The sequence below is a fragment of the Phoenix dactylifera genome, chromosome 16, assembly GCF_051530095.1.
Source record: "Phoenix dactylifera cultivar Ajwa chromosome 16, Ajwa_hap1_PhDact_Kaust_v1.1, whole genome shotgun sequence".
Classification (NCBI taxonomy): Eukaryota; Viridiplantae; Streptophyta; class Magnoliopsida; order Arecales; family Arecaceae; genus Phoenix; species Phoenix dactylifera.
Window position 1 is genome coordinate 13,726,789 of NC_143205.1, and position 15,952 is coordinate 13,742,740.

Here is a 15,952-nt window from a genome sequence, read left to right on the forward strand (position 1 = left end):
TTGACGAATTTAGCTCATGGCATGCTAACGGAAATGAATTAATATATTTACTTTTTCCATGAAATTAGTCCTATGAAATGAACTACCAGACCGTTTTCGTTGATGAAAGAAGTGAATAAATGCCGGTGAAAAGGTTATGAGACATCAACCATGTCTTGGACTTGTGCAATAGAATAATAAAACAATCCACTTAGCATTACTCTTATTATTGGTGAAATAAATATAAGTTATTGAGTATTTTTTTTTGGATTTTTTATAAATATTCTTCCAAAAATTTAAATTTGTATGAATATTTTGTTAAATTTATATTTATTTATGTACTCTCATAAAATACTGTTTTTGTACAAATATCCTAATATAATTGTTCTCCTGACATCGTTAATAGAAATTATATTTATTTTAATTAAAAATAAAATATAATTTTGAAATTATTTTTGTGTCCTCTATCGCAATCACCTTATAAATGGATCTATTTGCACATCCACCTATTAAGGATGCTTTAGTCATTTTAATTTGATACCATTAATTTTTTAACGATGTTAGATGGTGTGGGTACATATGCAAAAATAAGAATAGAAAAATGATAAAAAATAAGTATTTTACGAAAGTATACTTATAAATATTAATTTTGAAAGAATATTTATATAAAATTTAATATTTAGAAGGGAATTTATTTTTTTTATTTTTTTATTTTTTGAAACTAATCAATTAAGAAATCAAAGCCAGCGAGAGAAATTTTTGGGCGTATTATTACCAGTCTTCAGTATACTTTCTTGACCAAGACACGCCTGCCAGCCAAGTGCCCCAGGCTGACCACCGCAGTATCAAATTCGTACCCGGCTCCATTTCACTTCCGTTCTTTTATTTCTTGTAATAAATAAAACCCGCCTCCACCCCCATTCCCAAATCCTGGCCCGTCCGTTGCTGCTTTCTCTCCCACCTTCGCCGCCTTCCTTTCCCGGTTTCCCACCAAACCCCCTCTCTCTTTCTAACGCTCCTTCCAGAGCTCTCGCCTTGCTGCTGCTTCGGGTCAGCTCCCTCTCTCTCGCTCTTTCTCGCTCACTCTCTCTTCCTTCTTGGATAGTCTGACTGGATTTTTTAACCGATTAGATTGGCGATCGGCAGATTGGATCCGATCATGACGATTGCTTCGAGGATTCTGCGCCACTCTCGCAAGGTCTCTTTTTTGATCCGGTTTGAGGCTTCTTTGGGTTGGATTTGGTTGAAATATTCTGATTTTCTGATCATTTTTACAGATTAATCTTTTATTTGAGTAAAACTCTTCCTGCTCCGATTGAAATCTTTGCGTGCCATGAGGCATTTGGATTTTTTTATCGCTCCTTATTTTTGGGATGAGTTCTTTTTACTAGTTTGGAGCAGGAAGATGCTTTAGAATGACTAGATATAAATAAATTTTGAACATTATTAATGTGAGAACTTTTCAACGATAAGGCTGGGATAGGTCGCACCGAGTCCTGTGTTACTGGTTCTGGTTCCTTCACCATCTGTTCTACTATGGTTATGGATCTGAATAGGTGATGTCTCACTGGTGGATTTAAATGTCATTGTTATTTGGGGGTTGTGCTTCGATTTGACTCCTTTGGCTTATAATCTGTTCCCTAGAGGTAATCTTGGTTCCCTATATCGAACACTGTCATGCTCCTCCTTCATGTAGGTGCTAGTAGCATCAGCTTAAACTGCAACCATCAAGATTGGTCTTGCTACATGTAAGGGTGGACATGGGCCGGGTTGGTTCGAGTTCAGGTCGGGTCAAGTAAGAACAACAACATACAAAATCTAGACTCATACCCGACCCGACCCGACCCGACTGACATTGGTTCAAGACCTCTTGTCCCATACCCAACCATGGGTTATTTCATGTCACCCATTGGACTCTAACCTAATCTCTTTTGTAAGAGTCAATCTCTAATAAATCTATGCTAACCTATCAATATTTATAATTCTTATCGGTTAATATCAAAAATGATTTAAACAACTAGCATCAATGAAAAGATCGATTACTAAAAAAATTCTTATCTGAGATTGTGACTCAACCAGACCTAATGGTCAATGCTTTGATCCATATTCAACCCATTTAAAGTTCGGGTCAAAAAATTTGGCTATACCTGACCCTAACTAAAAAATTCTTGACCCAAACTGCACCCAATTAGGACTGGGTTGGGTCAAGTTTTTTGGATCCGGTTAATTTTTGCCGCCCTTAGCTACATGCTAATTGGGCTTATTGAGCTAGTGGCTAGCATGTTTTTGCTAAAAGCTGTTTTCTTTGCTAGGAAGTGGGCATCATTTCTTAGAGGTTTGAATTAGGTTGAGAGCTAGTTGGAAAGCCACATAATAATTCCATGGAGCTTTCTTAACTTAGATTCTGAAGGGAAGCATCTTTAATGATGATTATGATGATGGTGTTATTATTCTGCTGCTGTTACTGCTATTCCATGTTGTTGGAACCTTATTTTCAGTTCACTTACATCTTAGTTAAAATGATTCAATAAATAAATGGTATTTCTTTATGGCATGGACTGCCCTATTAGGACTCCAACATTCATATTAGGATTGCAAGGTTAGCCTATTCGGAAGTTTTCTTGTGATTTATGAAATATTCATTATTTTTCAATCCCTGGTGCTTATGTTTCTATTTTCCTGATATTTGCAGTTAGGGAATGCTCAGTATGCTCTACAAAACGAGCCTGCTGTTCTTGGTCGTTATTTTTCTAAAGATGCTGGTCTGTTTGTTGGAAAAAGAGATGGTATGGGCAATTCCATCAATCATTCCCTCTTTTTTTTGCTTTTGATTCCTCTAGTAGTGCTATGTATTTTGCCCAATCAATTTTGTAGTGTTTTCTTCTATTTAACTATTAAGTGGGCAAATAGGAAAGGGGTTGGGTTCTTTAGTAACTGTGGTGGTTTCGAAGACATCCAAAACAAGTAATCAATAAGTTTTGGTATTTTTGGTTGCATGAGAAGCGAAATAACCATGGTGCTTGACAACAATTCACCACTTAGGTTATCAATTCTATTAGGTTATCAATTCTATTATTACACTCAGAATCATGTTGAATGAGAGGCAGTCTGACCACTAAAAATGACAAATTGGCACCTGTTCATAAGTAAAGCTAAGAACTACTCAAAATCACTTATTCTGTTCTTTGCAGAGATCAACTGTTTTTAGATTATTTAGGTTCAAAATTGTAGGAAATTCTATGATTTTGCTGGAATCCGAGAATATTAGGGGCTCGTTTGGTTTGCGGAAAAAGGAGGAAAAGTGTAGTCAACGGGAAAGTAATGAGATGCCTCTTGTTTAGTTGGAGTTTTCAAAGGAGAGAGATGGGAAAGTTGTATTCCTATGGAAATATGATTCTCATGTTTCATAGAAAAGTCTTTCCCATGAGAAATACGGAAAAGTTACTTTTCCGTAATTCGGGTATCACTTCTTTTTTATTTTTTTTCAAAAAAATCCTTCAGCATTAAAGAGGCATTAAAGACCTAAGTTTTATTAAGGGTATAATAAGAATTACACAACTTTTTGAGAAAAGTAGATGGTCAACCAAACATAAGCACTCTGAAAATCTGCACTTTTCCATTGTCAATCAAACATGCCAAAAGTACTTTTTTAGGCATCCTCTTCCTAGAGATCTGCTTTCCAGGAATCATATTCGTAGGAGGAAAAATGTTTCCCGCGAACCAAACGAGCCCTAGAGAAAAGAAACAGTTCTGGTGCAAACTTTTATATCCACGTAAAAGCTTGAAGATGAGTTGGAGCAGGAGCACAAGGGTGTATTTAAGGCAACGATAATTTTGCGTAGAAAGTTGTATAAAATAATCATTCACAAGTATTGAGAACATTCCATTGGAAGTATCGGAATAGTTGAGCATGAAGCAAGAAGAAATAGCATCTTCATCTTAGCTAGCATGATTTCCTGTACTTGATCAACTTATGTTGATGCCATAATATGTTGACATCCTTATATGTTGGTAAGTGTAGAATGCTTTAAGGACTCCATCCCAGTGATAGCAATGTCATTCCTTTGGAGCAATCATCGCTATATTGATTAGAATTTCAAGCCAAATGCCAGAACCACCTCTTACTCCTTCAGATATCATGGTATGGTGCACAGATTGCTGATTAAAAAAAATATGATGACCGTATGCCTTAGATTTCATGTTTGCTAGAAATATTTCTATTGACCATAAATCCCAAATGGTTGAGATTTCTGGACTATGTAAGACTTCCAGACAAGTTTATTGCAATGGAAGAAGCACCTGATGCAATCGAAAACTTGAAGCTATACCATTAGAAAGCAGGATGATGGCTATATTTGGGACTTTTTTTTCTTTAACTTTTGAGGCAAAAAGACATATTCAAGCATTAAGTATATTAAGGGAGTACCAATAAGCTAGTCATTATTCCTTCATTTCATGTTTTCTCAAGTGGTATGTGTGGGAAATGCAGGATTGAATACTTCACTTATTTTATTTATTTATTTAATAAACTGAGTTAAGGTCCATGACAAAGACTGTAGATTTTGTTCAACTAGCCCTCCTGTATATGCAGGAAAATCAACTGCTATTTTAAAAGTTAGCTCTACAACACTGGAAGAATGAAAAGACCTGTAGTTGAGATGTTCCCCTTATCGTTTTTCCTTTCCTTCAGCTTATCCTCGTGTTTTTTATCCAAACCCAAATCTAAAAAAAGGTCAACTCTGAAAAATGGACTGGTCTTCAGACTCTTCTTTTTGTTCATTAGCTATTCTTTCAGGCAGAATGATAACAGATCTGGTCGGCACTCTTCTTTCAAACCTTTTTGTGCCATCCATTTCACTTGTTCAAGTAAATTGATCATCCGACAGTCATTCTCTAATCCCTAAGATTTTGATTAACATGACTCTAGTACTGATCTGGACAAGAATCCATCAAACTCTGTAGAACAAAACCTACCCTTCTCTACATCCCAAATTTTGTTACCTTTGCCTTTCAGGTCACACTAAGATGTAAGCAAGGATGACATAGACGGTGTTGAAAAAGTGGCCAAATCTCCATTATGTAGAATTAATGATTTATCTTGCATTAAATATGAAGCTTGCATGTATATTATGCAACTCAAATGCAATTATGGCTTTATGATATGCTAACATTATGGTTTAATGATGTCACAACAAACTGAAAAATGTTGATTCATAATATTTTCAGATATATCAAGGAGCCATCAGTGTGGTTTGCATAAAAATAGGGATGGAGATTCAAACATTTTTGTTGGAGGCTTTCCATTTAAAACCAACAGATTTGAAGGCCAAAGCAGCATAAAAGACCTTGATGTCTTCAAGGTGATGATTGTTGGCAAAATTGTTGTTTTCTAGTTTCTCTTTAGTGGCTTGACCTGATCCTAAGTGTTATTCTTGAATTATTTAGATATCTTCTCTAGGGCTAGTCAAGACCAGCATTTCTAGAAGAGCAACCAAAATGAGTATTCCAATGGCTGGCATGGGGTTCAACAGCACTTTGTCATGGTTTGTGAATTTTTTTATGCCATTTTGTTTCCTATTGTTAGCACCATAAAAGATTTCTGATAGCTTTACCATTCCTTAGTATGCAGGCAGCTCCAAGGAGATGTTTCTCAAGCAACTCAGGTATGTTTTTGCTGTTTCTTTTTTTTTCCGGCTTTTAAATCTTCATTTTCATGTTCTAGTTAGACGTTGATTTTCTGGTATTAGTTTATCTTAAACTTGAGCTTTTGGATCTAAAGATGTCCTTGTTGTAGTATGACATTGGGTGGTATATTACGTGTCCAAAAGATTGTTGGTATTCCACATGTTTGAGATATGCTCTAGAAGATTGTAATGGCAGCTGTAGATGATTAGTCAACAAAAAGTTGGGGATGTTATGAGTGCCATATACAAAAAACCAGTATGAAATATATGATTAAAAATTATTTGGTAGGTAACTCCTTTAATTAGCCATTTTCGGTTAATTTCTAATTACTAGATTGTACTCTGTTGCATTAGTTTTCTTTAAAAAGAATTACGTGACCAAAGAAAGTCAATTAGTTAAATAGCATTGATAGCTTGATAAGCTTTGGTGGACTTTTTGTGATTGCTTATTTTTTTAAAAACAATTGAAGTGTCATGTATCGTGCTTGTTGTTTAGGGGTGAGCAAAATATACTTATTGTGTCATTGAGAGATTCGCTACTCCATAAAAATGTTTTTGCAATTGGCACATTAATATAGACTATGTTATTCAATATTTTGAAACATTGACCAACCTAGTTACTTTGTCCTATTTTCTTTGCAAGTTTTCTAACTGTTGCATTATATAGTTTCAAGTAATATGAATTAATATCACACAATTATGTGTTATCTTTTCCTATTTAAAACACAAACAACCAAAACTTCATGATAGTAAGCCCTAGGAAACAACTATATGTTCGCATTAGCCACAATTTTTTGTGGAGGTGTCATAAACATATTGACAATACTGCAAGAAGATTATGGGCCATGGTTACCTTTGATTTCCAAATAATATTTTTTTGTTTTGACCATGTCAAACATGTGGATTGGACTCTTAAATCCAAAAAAGGAAAGGAATGAGTTCTTGTTCATTTCAGATGGAAACAAAATTATCTAGGACAGCTGGGTATGAGTTTAACACTACAACACAGGGTTTGTTCTTTTGTCACGTGTATGACTATAGACTGATGCTCGTTGCTTTTATATGCATTTATGCAGATCAATGCATAGGAATATCAGTTGACATAGATAGTGTAGATTTATGCACCCTTTAGTCATGGTGATAATCTACCAGCATTCTCGGTAATATAAATAGGGTAACACATGGATGGGCAGTTCAGTCCTTGTAAATAGTATGAGTCTGCCATGAACTTGTGGACTAACAAAATCTTCTATTTGCTGTCGGTTGTGATCTGAACTTTTCATTCAAAAGAAGACTGTGGTAAGTTAATTACCTTTAAAACCTAAAGAAAATTAATCTTCACAAACATATTCTGCATATATCTCTATTTCCCTCTCGAACTACCTTATCCCTTCAAATCTCTATCTCCTATTTTAATCCCAACCTTCAATATCTAGTCCTCCACATTATTTCAAAAGTTTTTAATATTTTATATTTTTATTACTCTGTTTTGTAAATTTATATGAATGATCAGAACAAATCCCTTTTAGAAAAGTGAGATTTATATGATATAAATTCTTCTTTCAACTATATTTAAATAAATTTATTTTAGGGCATGGGCATATGCTAGTATCACTTTTAAGTCTACCATTAGCTTGTGGATGAACAAAATATTCTATCTGTAATTAGTTGGTTTTTATCTGAACTTTTCATCAAAAGAAGACCAAACTAAGCTAATTACCTTTTAAATCTAAAGGAAATTAGACTTGATTGGTTGTGAAATGGAGATTGCAAGAATAGCATAAAATCTTCATTCACTTGGTTGTTTCTTCATATTTTTGCTTTTTGGAAGATCGGCGCCCTTAAGGTTTGCTTTGCCAATCCATACTGCCTCGTACTAACTATACCATACCATATTGGTAAGGTATTGGAATGATACCGAGATTAAGCTTGGTTTATGAGCTGAATCAGTTCTTACTGGTGTAAATCAAGCAGAACTGTCCTGTACTGCCAGTACTGACTTGTTCTGCTTGGTTTGGGTGGTACCATGGCTGGGATTAAGAAAAAAGTGTTGGGACTTGGGAGGCTGTACGGGACGTGTATTGTACTGATTGCTCCGTACCAAATCAGTAAGTACTTATCTGTTTTCCGACACCGGTTTTGCAAATCATGATCTCTCCTATCACATTGATATGCTTTGTATAATAATTAGGAACAAATCACACATGTATAAAGTACCTACCATTTATAGTACCCAAGAAAATGGCAGCTTGACCACATAAGGAACATGTGTTATAGACATCAGCAGTCCATCAATAGATAATATCCATGCAAACCCTATATCGAGATCATATGTCTAATGGATAGATCTACAGGTTTCCTCTATACATTTTATTTTTCTTATAATGCTTTATAGCCTACTGGTTCTGCTTGTTGCAAATAGCATAAGAATAATTGAAGGTATTGGATTTTTGGGATTTGATACATATGATTCTTGGATTTTTCATTGCAAGAAGAATCTAAAAAAATCTTTCAACTGTTGGTCCATGTATCAATATGTGTACAACACTAGTGCCCCTTCCTAGTAGAATGATCCAGGTAACCTAGTTCCATCTAAAAGGTTCAATTTTCTGTAATTTTTAAAATATATTTTTTCACTGCACATTTGCACTCATGTATTCCTTTTCTTTGGTTGTATTATGTGGCATGTGCCACAACATACTTTGTGTATTTTAACAATAATAAGTAGTTGATGCACCTAAAAGAACTCGCTAAAATTTTGTTGGATGCATGGTTTCAGATTTACCTCCACATCAAGAAATTGGGATGCCATCACTTTCTCCCACCATGACTGAGGTACGAACAATTGTTATAGATATCAAACACCAAGGCTTCTTTCACAGAGTGTTCATGTTGCAACTCAATGGTTCTTGTTTGTATTGCCTATAGGGAAACATTGCTAGGTGGCTGAAGAAGGAAGGAGATAAAGTTTCTCCTGGTGAAGTGCTCTGTGAAGTTGAAACTGTAGGTTTTAATATTTAAATTATCAGATTGTTTAGCACATAACTTATTGTATACTTCAAGTATATTTGCATAACTGAAGAATTTGACCATGTCTGTATTAGGATAAAGCTACTGTGGAAATGGAGTGCATGGAAGAAGGCTATGTTGCTAAAATAATACGTGGAGATGGGGCCAAAGACATTAAAGTTGGTGAGGTATTTACTGTAATAAATGTGGAAAATACAGTTTTGAGCCAAATCAATGTTCTGATAGATTTTAATTATTCTAGATTCTTTATAATTTCCTAGTTCTTTTTTAAGGGAATTGCATTCTCACTGCTGTGATATTTGTAGTACTATGAATTGGTTCCTCGGTCTATCTATTATCATTTGTTTCTTTAGCATTGCTTACTTGGTATTCAGCGGTGTTAACAGTTTTCGAAGGTAAAATGTAGTCACAACATAATAAAATTTGACAAATGGTCTGTTTTTTATCACACGAAACAAATAATGCTCAGACTGATGTACTTTTTTTGGGCACTGGATTTCATTTTGTTGATAGTGTGTGGGGCTTATCTGTCCGCAACATGGTAAATGAGGTGAACTTACAATTTTTTTTTTTTTTTGTGTATTCTTAACAATTTTTTCCTTTTTTGTATTCTTTATCTTTAAAGATGTGAGCTCCAATTCTTCTTATTATTTAACAGTAAAGCTACTATGAAGACATGTTTTCTTCTTGGTTATGGATTAGGGAACCTTGTTACTTATCCATATAGCCAGTGCATTGACTTAGTTCTTCGTTTATGCCACATTTGAGAAGATCAGTAACATGTTTGAAATTCAAACCTGTACCTTGTATGGCTCTTTCTTTCCAAGTCCTAGGTTCCTATTGATTCAGAGCATATATGCCTGAGATAAGCTAGCCCTTCCAATTTTTCTCTACTTCCTTAACAACATAGAATTAGCATTCTCTATTTTTTAAATCTAACACTTTTATGCATTATATTGCGCTTGTTACACCATTATTGTGATTCTTTATGACTTTTCTTGCAACATTTGTTGCATTTTAGCAGCTTTCTGATAGTTTTAACTTTTCCCTTTTCTTTTCAGTCGTGTCTTTTTCAATTGTAAAACTTTATGACATTCTTGCAGTCAAGCCAACAAAAGTAATATATAGTAGTGGAAAGAAAGCAAACACAATCCCCTCCAAATCTGCTGACCCTGAATTTGATCTTGCCTAGTTATCCCTCTTCTGCCAACATAATCAACATTTCGACCTTTTGTGACCCATAAGTATGCCTTCCATAAAGAAGGCAAATATCATGAATCTGTGTCTTAATAGAGCGGGTCCAACCTAGACTATTTAACAAGTAGCCATTTAACGGCATGATGGTTGAATTAAATTATACACCAATTTTTTCCTTTGTGGGTAGCAATTTGTTGGTTGATGATATCCTTCATGAAATTATTTTCAGAACTGAAAAGTATTTTTCTTTTAAAAAAGTGATTTCTCTTTGAAGCATATTGTACGTAACATCCCTTTAACAGGTGATTGCTATAACTGTGGAAGAAGAGGACGATATAGCAAAATTTAAAGATTATGAAGTTTCAACAGCTGCTCCTGCTGCTGAAGTTAAGGCACCATCTGAGCCCACATTACCTGTGAAGGAGGAACAAGAGCCTGTTAAAGCTCCTGAACCAAAAGTTTCCAAGGCTGAAGAAGTTTCTCATACGGATGATCGTATGTTCTCCAGCCCTCTCGCAAGAAAGTTAGCAGAAGATAACAATGTAAGTCATTTAATTACTAAAGTAGTTTTTGATGTGAGTCTAAGAGTATCACCAGCCAAAACAATTTGGTTGTTGGTTCTCACCTATCATATATGAGCAGTTTATGCGTGAATCCTGTTTCTGAAGCATATAGTCTTTAATTTTTGATAACTTTATTTCTGTATCAAACCAGGTACCTCTTTCAAGCATAAAAGGTACTGGTCCTGATGGGCGCATTTTGAAAGCAGATATTGAAGATTACTTGGGTATGGCCTTTTCTGGATTAACAGGAAATCTAAATCTTGTTTTCTTGCAAGATGAGTGCCTTTTGTGTGTATGCTGGAATCTGCGGATTGAAGAATTTTATTTTATTTGATTTTTCACTTAATGCTCATCTCATAGTGATACAGATGTCTAGATCTTTTTGTCCCAGTGATGCAAGTTAGCTAGGTATTGAAAGAAATCCCTTATTTTAAAGGATCGCCAATAAAGTTTCTTGGACATGTGCAATATGTGCAGTAAATAAAATAAAGAAAAATTAAAGATGAATCTGTTCTTCTGCTTCTGACAATAAGCTTGCATGCTGTCACACTTCCCTCAGGTTTCTAGAAGATGTCACGACACACTGCTTCAGTGTTTTTAAAATTTAAACATGCTGATGTATTATTTTCGAGATACATTCCTTTTAGTTCCTTTTATTTGGAGCATGCATGTCTTGATCATTAGATGGGTGGAAGAACCAGGAGACTAGATCTTGTTGGTGATCAGATCCATTTTCTGCGAGTTCTGTTGTTAACACATGATTTAGCGTGACACACTGCTTCAGTGTTTTCGAAATTTAAACATGCTGATGTATTATTTTTGAGATATACATGCCTTTCAGTTCCATTGTAGCATGCATGTCTTGATCATTAGATGGGTGGAAAAACCAGGAGACTATATCTTGTTGGAGATCAGATCCATTTTCTGCATGTCTCGAAGTTCTGTTGTTAACACATGATTTAGCACACTGTTTTTTTATGTTTATTTTTGTTCAGACTTTAGTGGTGGTTAGTGTCATAGGTCATTAGTTAGACATTTTAAATCTTAATACTAAGTTCTTTTTTCCTTTCTCTGATGAAAAGTTGGATGATTTCTTTTTGTACAAACTCGTATCTTACTACCTGTCAAAGATCAAGCCTCTGAATCATATGGCTGCTTTGTTTTTTTTTTTAGATCTAATATATTTTGACCCTTTTCTGCTTAATGGTGCATGTCTACTTGATAAAGCATCTACTGCTAAGGGTGAAGCAGCTGCAACGCAAGCCTTATCCTATGTGGATATTCCAAATTCTCAGATAAGAAAAGTAAATATAACAGCTCCACAGCCAATATCAACACCTGTTCAAATTATTCTGTTATGAAATGTTTGCTAATGTACGGTGATCCTTGTTTTCAGGTTACTGCTTCTCGCTTGCTGCTCTCTAAGCAAACTATTCCTCATTATTATTTAACAGTAGATACTCGTGTTGACGAACTTATGGAGTGAGTATCCGTCTTTAAAAAATTTCTTGTTGGCTATCATTTTCTTTGAAATAAATGGTGATCCCTAAACTCTATGTTGATGGTAAATTGGAAATACCCAGGTTGCGTGGCCAACTTAATTCTTTGCAAGAAGCCTCTGGTGGAAAACGGATTTCTGTCAATGACCTCGTCATAAAGGTTTGCTTAACCTACCTATGGTGATGCTACTATAATGAGCTTTCTGCTTGTATACTATAGGGCTGATTGCTTTTTGATTTGTACTTGCTAAGTACTTCACATGGATGAAAAGATATGCAGATTATGTAGTGTGCTTAAAAAAGGATTAGTTGCCCTTTCTATAATTGGGACTGTTTTATAAGATCAAGCATTAAAGAAAGCAAAGATAACAACATGGCTGGTTGTTTGTTTTGTCTAATATGAGAAATGCTGGGGTGGGTTCAGGGAAGTAAGGTCTTTACTTCACAGTATTTGGCATGATAGGATTGAATTTTGAGAAGTTGAAAAGTAACATGCTTAACTTTGATCAATTATGACAAGACATTGTCGGCTATGTTAACTATAATATGTGGTTATGTTCAACCATGGTTAAATACAGTGACAAAGATATTGTTCAATTTATGTCAAGTGACTTGGAAACCTTTTTAGTCTAGTTTCTAAAGTGGGAGGCAAATATGTTGCACACAGGAAACTGGAGACTTACATGACTTGTGTGACTCCCAACCAAACCCTAAATATTTCTACCAAACGATGACTTTAATTGCTTTTCTTAGTTTGGCTCTAGAGCATCCTGGATTCCTGGATCTGAATTTTGTTGGATATGAAGCATGTTTCAAATTTTAGGACCACCAGAACAGAATGGGATGCCAAAACGGTGTTTACCTATGGTGGCAACTGTGGCATGTTTCCAAAGGAAATGATTGTCTCCTTTATAATTATTTCAAAAAATATTTCATTGATATATATGCATTTTTAAGAGGTACATTCTTATGCTCTTTGAAAATAACAATTCTATATAGTTATGTTAAATCTGGTAGTCCGTAGTAGCATCATAAACTACCAAGAGTCCTAATACACTTGACAGTATATTTTGTATTGTCGTGTCTTCGATATTTATTTATATTAATCATGTACTCCATATCCAACATCGTTTTATTGGAAAAACAATTGCTTGGATGAGGATGAGGATTATTTTTCCTAATATTTCTTGATTTATAATTTGCTTATATCATCTTCGAAAGTTAATTTTGCTACTTTTGGCCTGTTTTAGACAAATCTAGTCTGGAAGAAAACAAAAGTTCAAAATGTTCTGGTGGGATCAAATATATTTTGGAAAAGGATATTAAAAATTGGTTACACAAATGCTTGGGCGGCAGATCAGGATATTTCCAACAGAGTTGAAGGAGTAACAGATTAGAATACTTATCAGCCATTGCTTTTGTATCTACAAGGGTTTCCATTTGTGTCTTTTCTGAAAGCCTAATCTTTTAGTTTATCGGAGATCGATCTGCAGGACTGAAATCTTCTGCTGGAGGAGCCTTAATTAGATGTTGTTGCCATCTCATAGTCTCACTTGTTTGATGCAAACATGTCCCAATTTAGTGTTGTTTACTCTTGAAGGAGAACAAATTCTCATTTATTTACTTCTTTTCAGCTTCAGTAAGGGATATTCAAGTATGCAAACATGTCCCTCGTTTAAATATAGTTGCTAGTCGTACTTATCAACTTCCTTTTTTTATTTTTATTTTTAGTGGAAAAAGGAGAATGAACTTTTGAAATTCCTGTGCAGTTATTTTGAACGCCATTTTAATAATATCAAGAATAAACAGTAAGCTTGAAGCATGTGCCACCACTTCCAAGCTGTTTCAAAGAAACCTTCAATTTTGTTCTGATTTTACAGCCAATCATATGAACTCCTTTAAATGTTGATTTTTTAAGGTTCAAATGAACAAGGCTTCTTTCTGAAAATTTTCATGTACAAGAAATTTTCAGCTTATTTCATCCTTGGCAACAGGCTGCTGCTTTGGCTCTGCGCAAAGTTCCTCAGTGTAACAGTTCCTGGATGAATGATTTCATCCGTCAGTAAGTTTTCAGGATCTGGATTTTAATATATCTTAGATGTTTTCTCCTCGTATGTAATCAAGAATAAGTGATAATGACAATTATCCTGACAATGCCCAGTCACTGAATGCAGGTATCACAACGTGAATATTAATGTTGCTGTACAAACAGATAATGGATTGTTTGTTCCGGTTATCAGGGTATCTAGTGTGACATTAATTCTTTCTGGATTTCCATTCACTTGTGCAATTGTAACACAAGATAGTGATTTCCCAGGATGCAGACAAAAAGGGGCTATCTACAATTGCAGAAGAGGTGAAGCATTTAGCTCAAAAGGCCAAAGATAACAGTCTGAAGCCAGCAGATTATGAGGTAAGCACCAAACATGTCATGAATGTGTATGAAATAGTTATGATTCTACTATATGAATTGTTGAGCCTATTTTACAGGGAGGCACGTTTGCTGTATCAAACTTGGGAGGTCCTTTTGGAATCAAGCAATTCTGTGCCATTATAAATCCGCCCCAGTCAGGCATCTTGGCTGTTGGATCTGGTAATTAGTTTTGACATAAAAAATATCGCGTTCATTTTGATGACTAGCCTCCGTATACCAGGTCTCAAAACCCTTGATGCCATGTAGTTCGTTAATCACATTCCTCTCCAGAGGCATGGTACCCTGTAAGATTAATTTCTATAAACATTTAAACTCCAGGCTAAGCATGAGCTCATTGATTACACGCACACAGACACACAGACACAAAAGCATGAGCTCATTGCTCTAGAAAGATGGAGAAACTCTTTTTTTTTTTTAATGCTGAATATGTGTTCTACATCTAAGTAACCATACTGGGGTTCAGCTGGTGTTTAGTGTTCCTAGAACGTGCATTTTTGTTGCAGTGTTTACAAGATGTAGTAATATATACTAATGTTGCAATGTTGTTTTGGGCGTTGGAGCAGCTGAGAAGAGAGTAATACCTGGTGCTGGTCCTGATCAATTCGAGTATGGTTCCTTCATGTCAGTCACATTGAGCTGTGACCACCGTGTGATTGATGGTATGTGCCACCTGACATCAGGATATAATAATAGCCTCTACCTTTATCTGTTTATTTATTCATTTTGAGAAATTCTTTAGGAAGAAAGTTCTTGAAGCTTCTATTTTCATAAATTGGTAAATCTAACATTGCCAAATCTGGCTCTTACCGTGCTTATGTTAGGTGCAATTGGTGCGGAATGGTTGAAAGCATTCAAGGGCTACATTGAGAACCCGTACTCCATGTTACTGTGAAGCAAAAACAGAATCAAACATTTTTGTAGAATTTATCAAATAAGGTTCCCCATTTTTTCTGAATCTTTTGTTTTTGCAGTCTTCTCATTTCTTTTTGTGGTTGGTACAAATTAGCCTTGAGGATCTGAAAACCTAGAGTTCAGAGCCGATACTGGCGGACCAAGTTTGTAAAACGTTTTTGGTACCTACCCTCGTTTAAAGGGGAACTGAGGCCAAGTTGGGCGGCAAAACCTGACCGGGCTTCGAGAATTTTCATCTGCTCAATGTTATTAATTTTTCTTGAGATGTATCAGGTTGGTAGCACCTATTGGTGTACCTTTTGAATCTTTCTATGAATATTATCCCCTTGCCAAAATAAAATAAATCTGAAATAGGAATGCACCTTATTTATGAAGGTCGAGTTAGTGAAGTCCGTTGGTGATGGATGTAGTGATTTGGATTTTAAGCTCACCATGATTTCCTTGTGTCCCAGTTTGCTCTGGCTGTCATAATTTGCAACACTTGATGTAAATGAATTTTTATTTGAGCAGGATGGTGGCAATAAAAAGCCTCTCAATTACTAAAATCACGAGCCCTAAATTAAGTGAATACTAAATTGCTGGATTATATAGCATTAAGACAAAACATCATACTCGCCCTCATAATTGCCTAAACTGATTCTTGATAACTTAATT

The 15,952-nt window shown here is 35.2% G+C and overlaps 1 protein-coding gene across 2 annotated transcripts; it reads left to right on the top strand.

The window, feature by feature from the left end:
• Nucleotides 1–779: 779 nt before the first annotated feature.
• Nucleotides 780–15,668, top strand: LOC103721803 (dihydrolipoyllysine-residue acetyltransferase component 2 of pyruvate dehydrogenase complex, mitochondrial-like). 2 transcript variants are annotated; one of them, XM_008812145.6, is made up of 20 exons: nt 780–1,029; nt 1,111–1,177; nt 2,672–2,765; nt 5,206–5,339; nt 5,425–5,522; nt 5,602–5,642; nt 8,443–8,498; nt 8,592–8,666; nt 8,768–8,860; nt 10,193–10,432; nt 10,605–10,677; nt 11,681–11,757; nt 11,850–11,935; nt 12,037–12,112; nt 13,947–14,014; nt 14,127–14,193; nt 14,270–14,365; nt 14,443–14,545; nt 14,950–15,045; nt 15,208–15,668. In XM_008812145.6, exons 2-20 carry the CDS (start codon nt 1,139–1,141, stop codon nt 15,276–15,278), a joined length of 1,683 nt encoding a protein of 560 aa, XP_008810367.4. In that variant the 5' UTR covers nt 780–1,029; nt 1,111–1,138; the 3' UTR covers nt 15,279–15,668. The 2 variants fall into 2 exon arrangements, with proteins under 2 accessions (XP_008810367.4, XP_008810368.4); XM_008812146.6 differs by having other exon boundaries at nt 798–1,029; nt 1,126–1,177.
• Nucleotides 15,669–15,952: the final 284 nt, after the last annotated feature.

What these genes read in the sequence shown, in the direction of transcription:
- LOC103721803 (XM_008812145.6), top strand. Translation starts at nt 1,139, where the DNA reads ATGACGATTGCTTCGAGGATTCTGCGCCACTCTCGCAAG. An exon ending in CAAATTCTCAGATAAGAAAA is followed by an intron (nt 11,758 to 11,849) that starts GTAAATATAACA and finishes CCTTGTTTTCAG; the next exon opens with GTTACTGCTTCTCGCTTGCT. An exon ending in CGTGTTGACGAACTTATGGA is followed by an intron (nt 11,936 to 12,036) that starts GTGAGTATCCGT and finishes GGAAATACCCAG; the next exon opens with GTTGCGTGGCCAACTTAATT.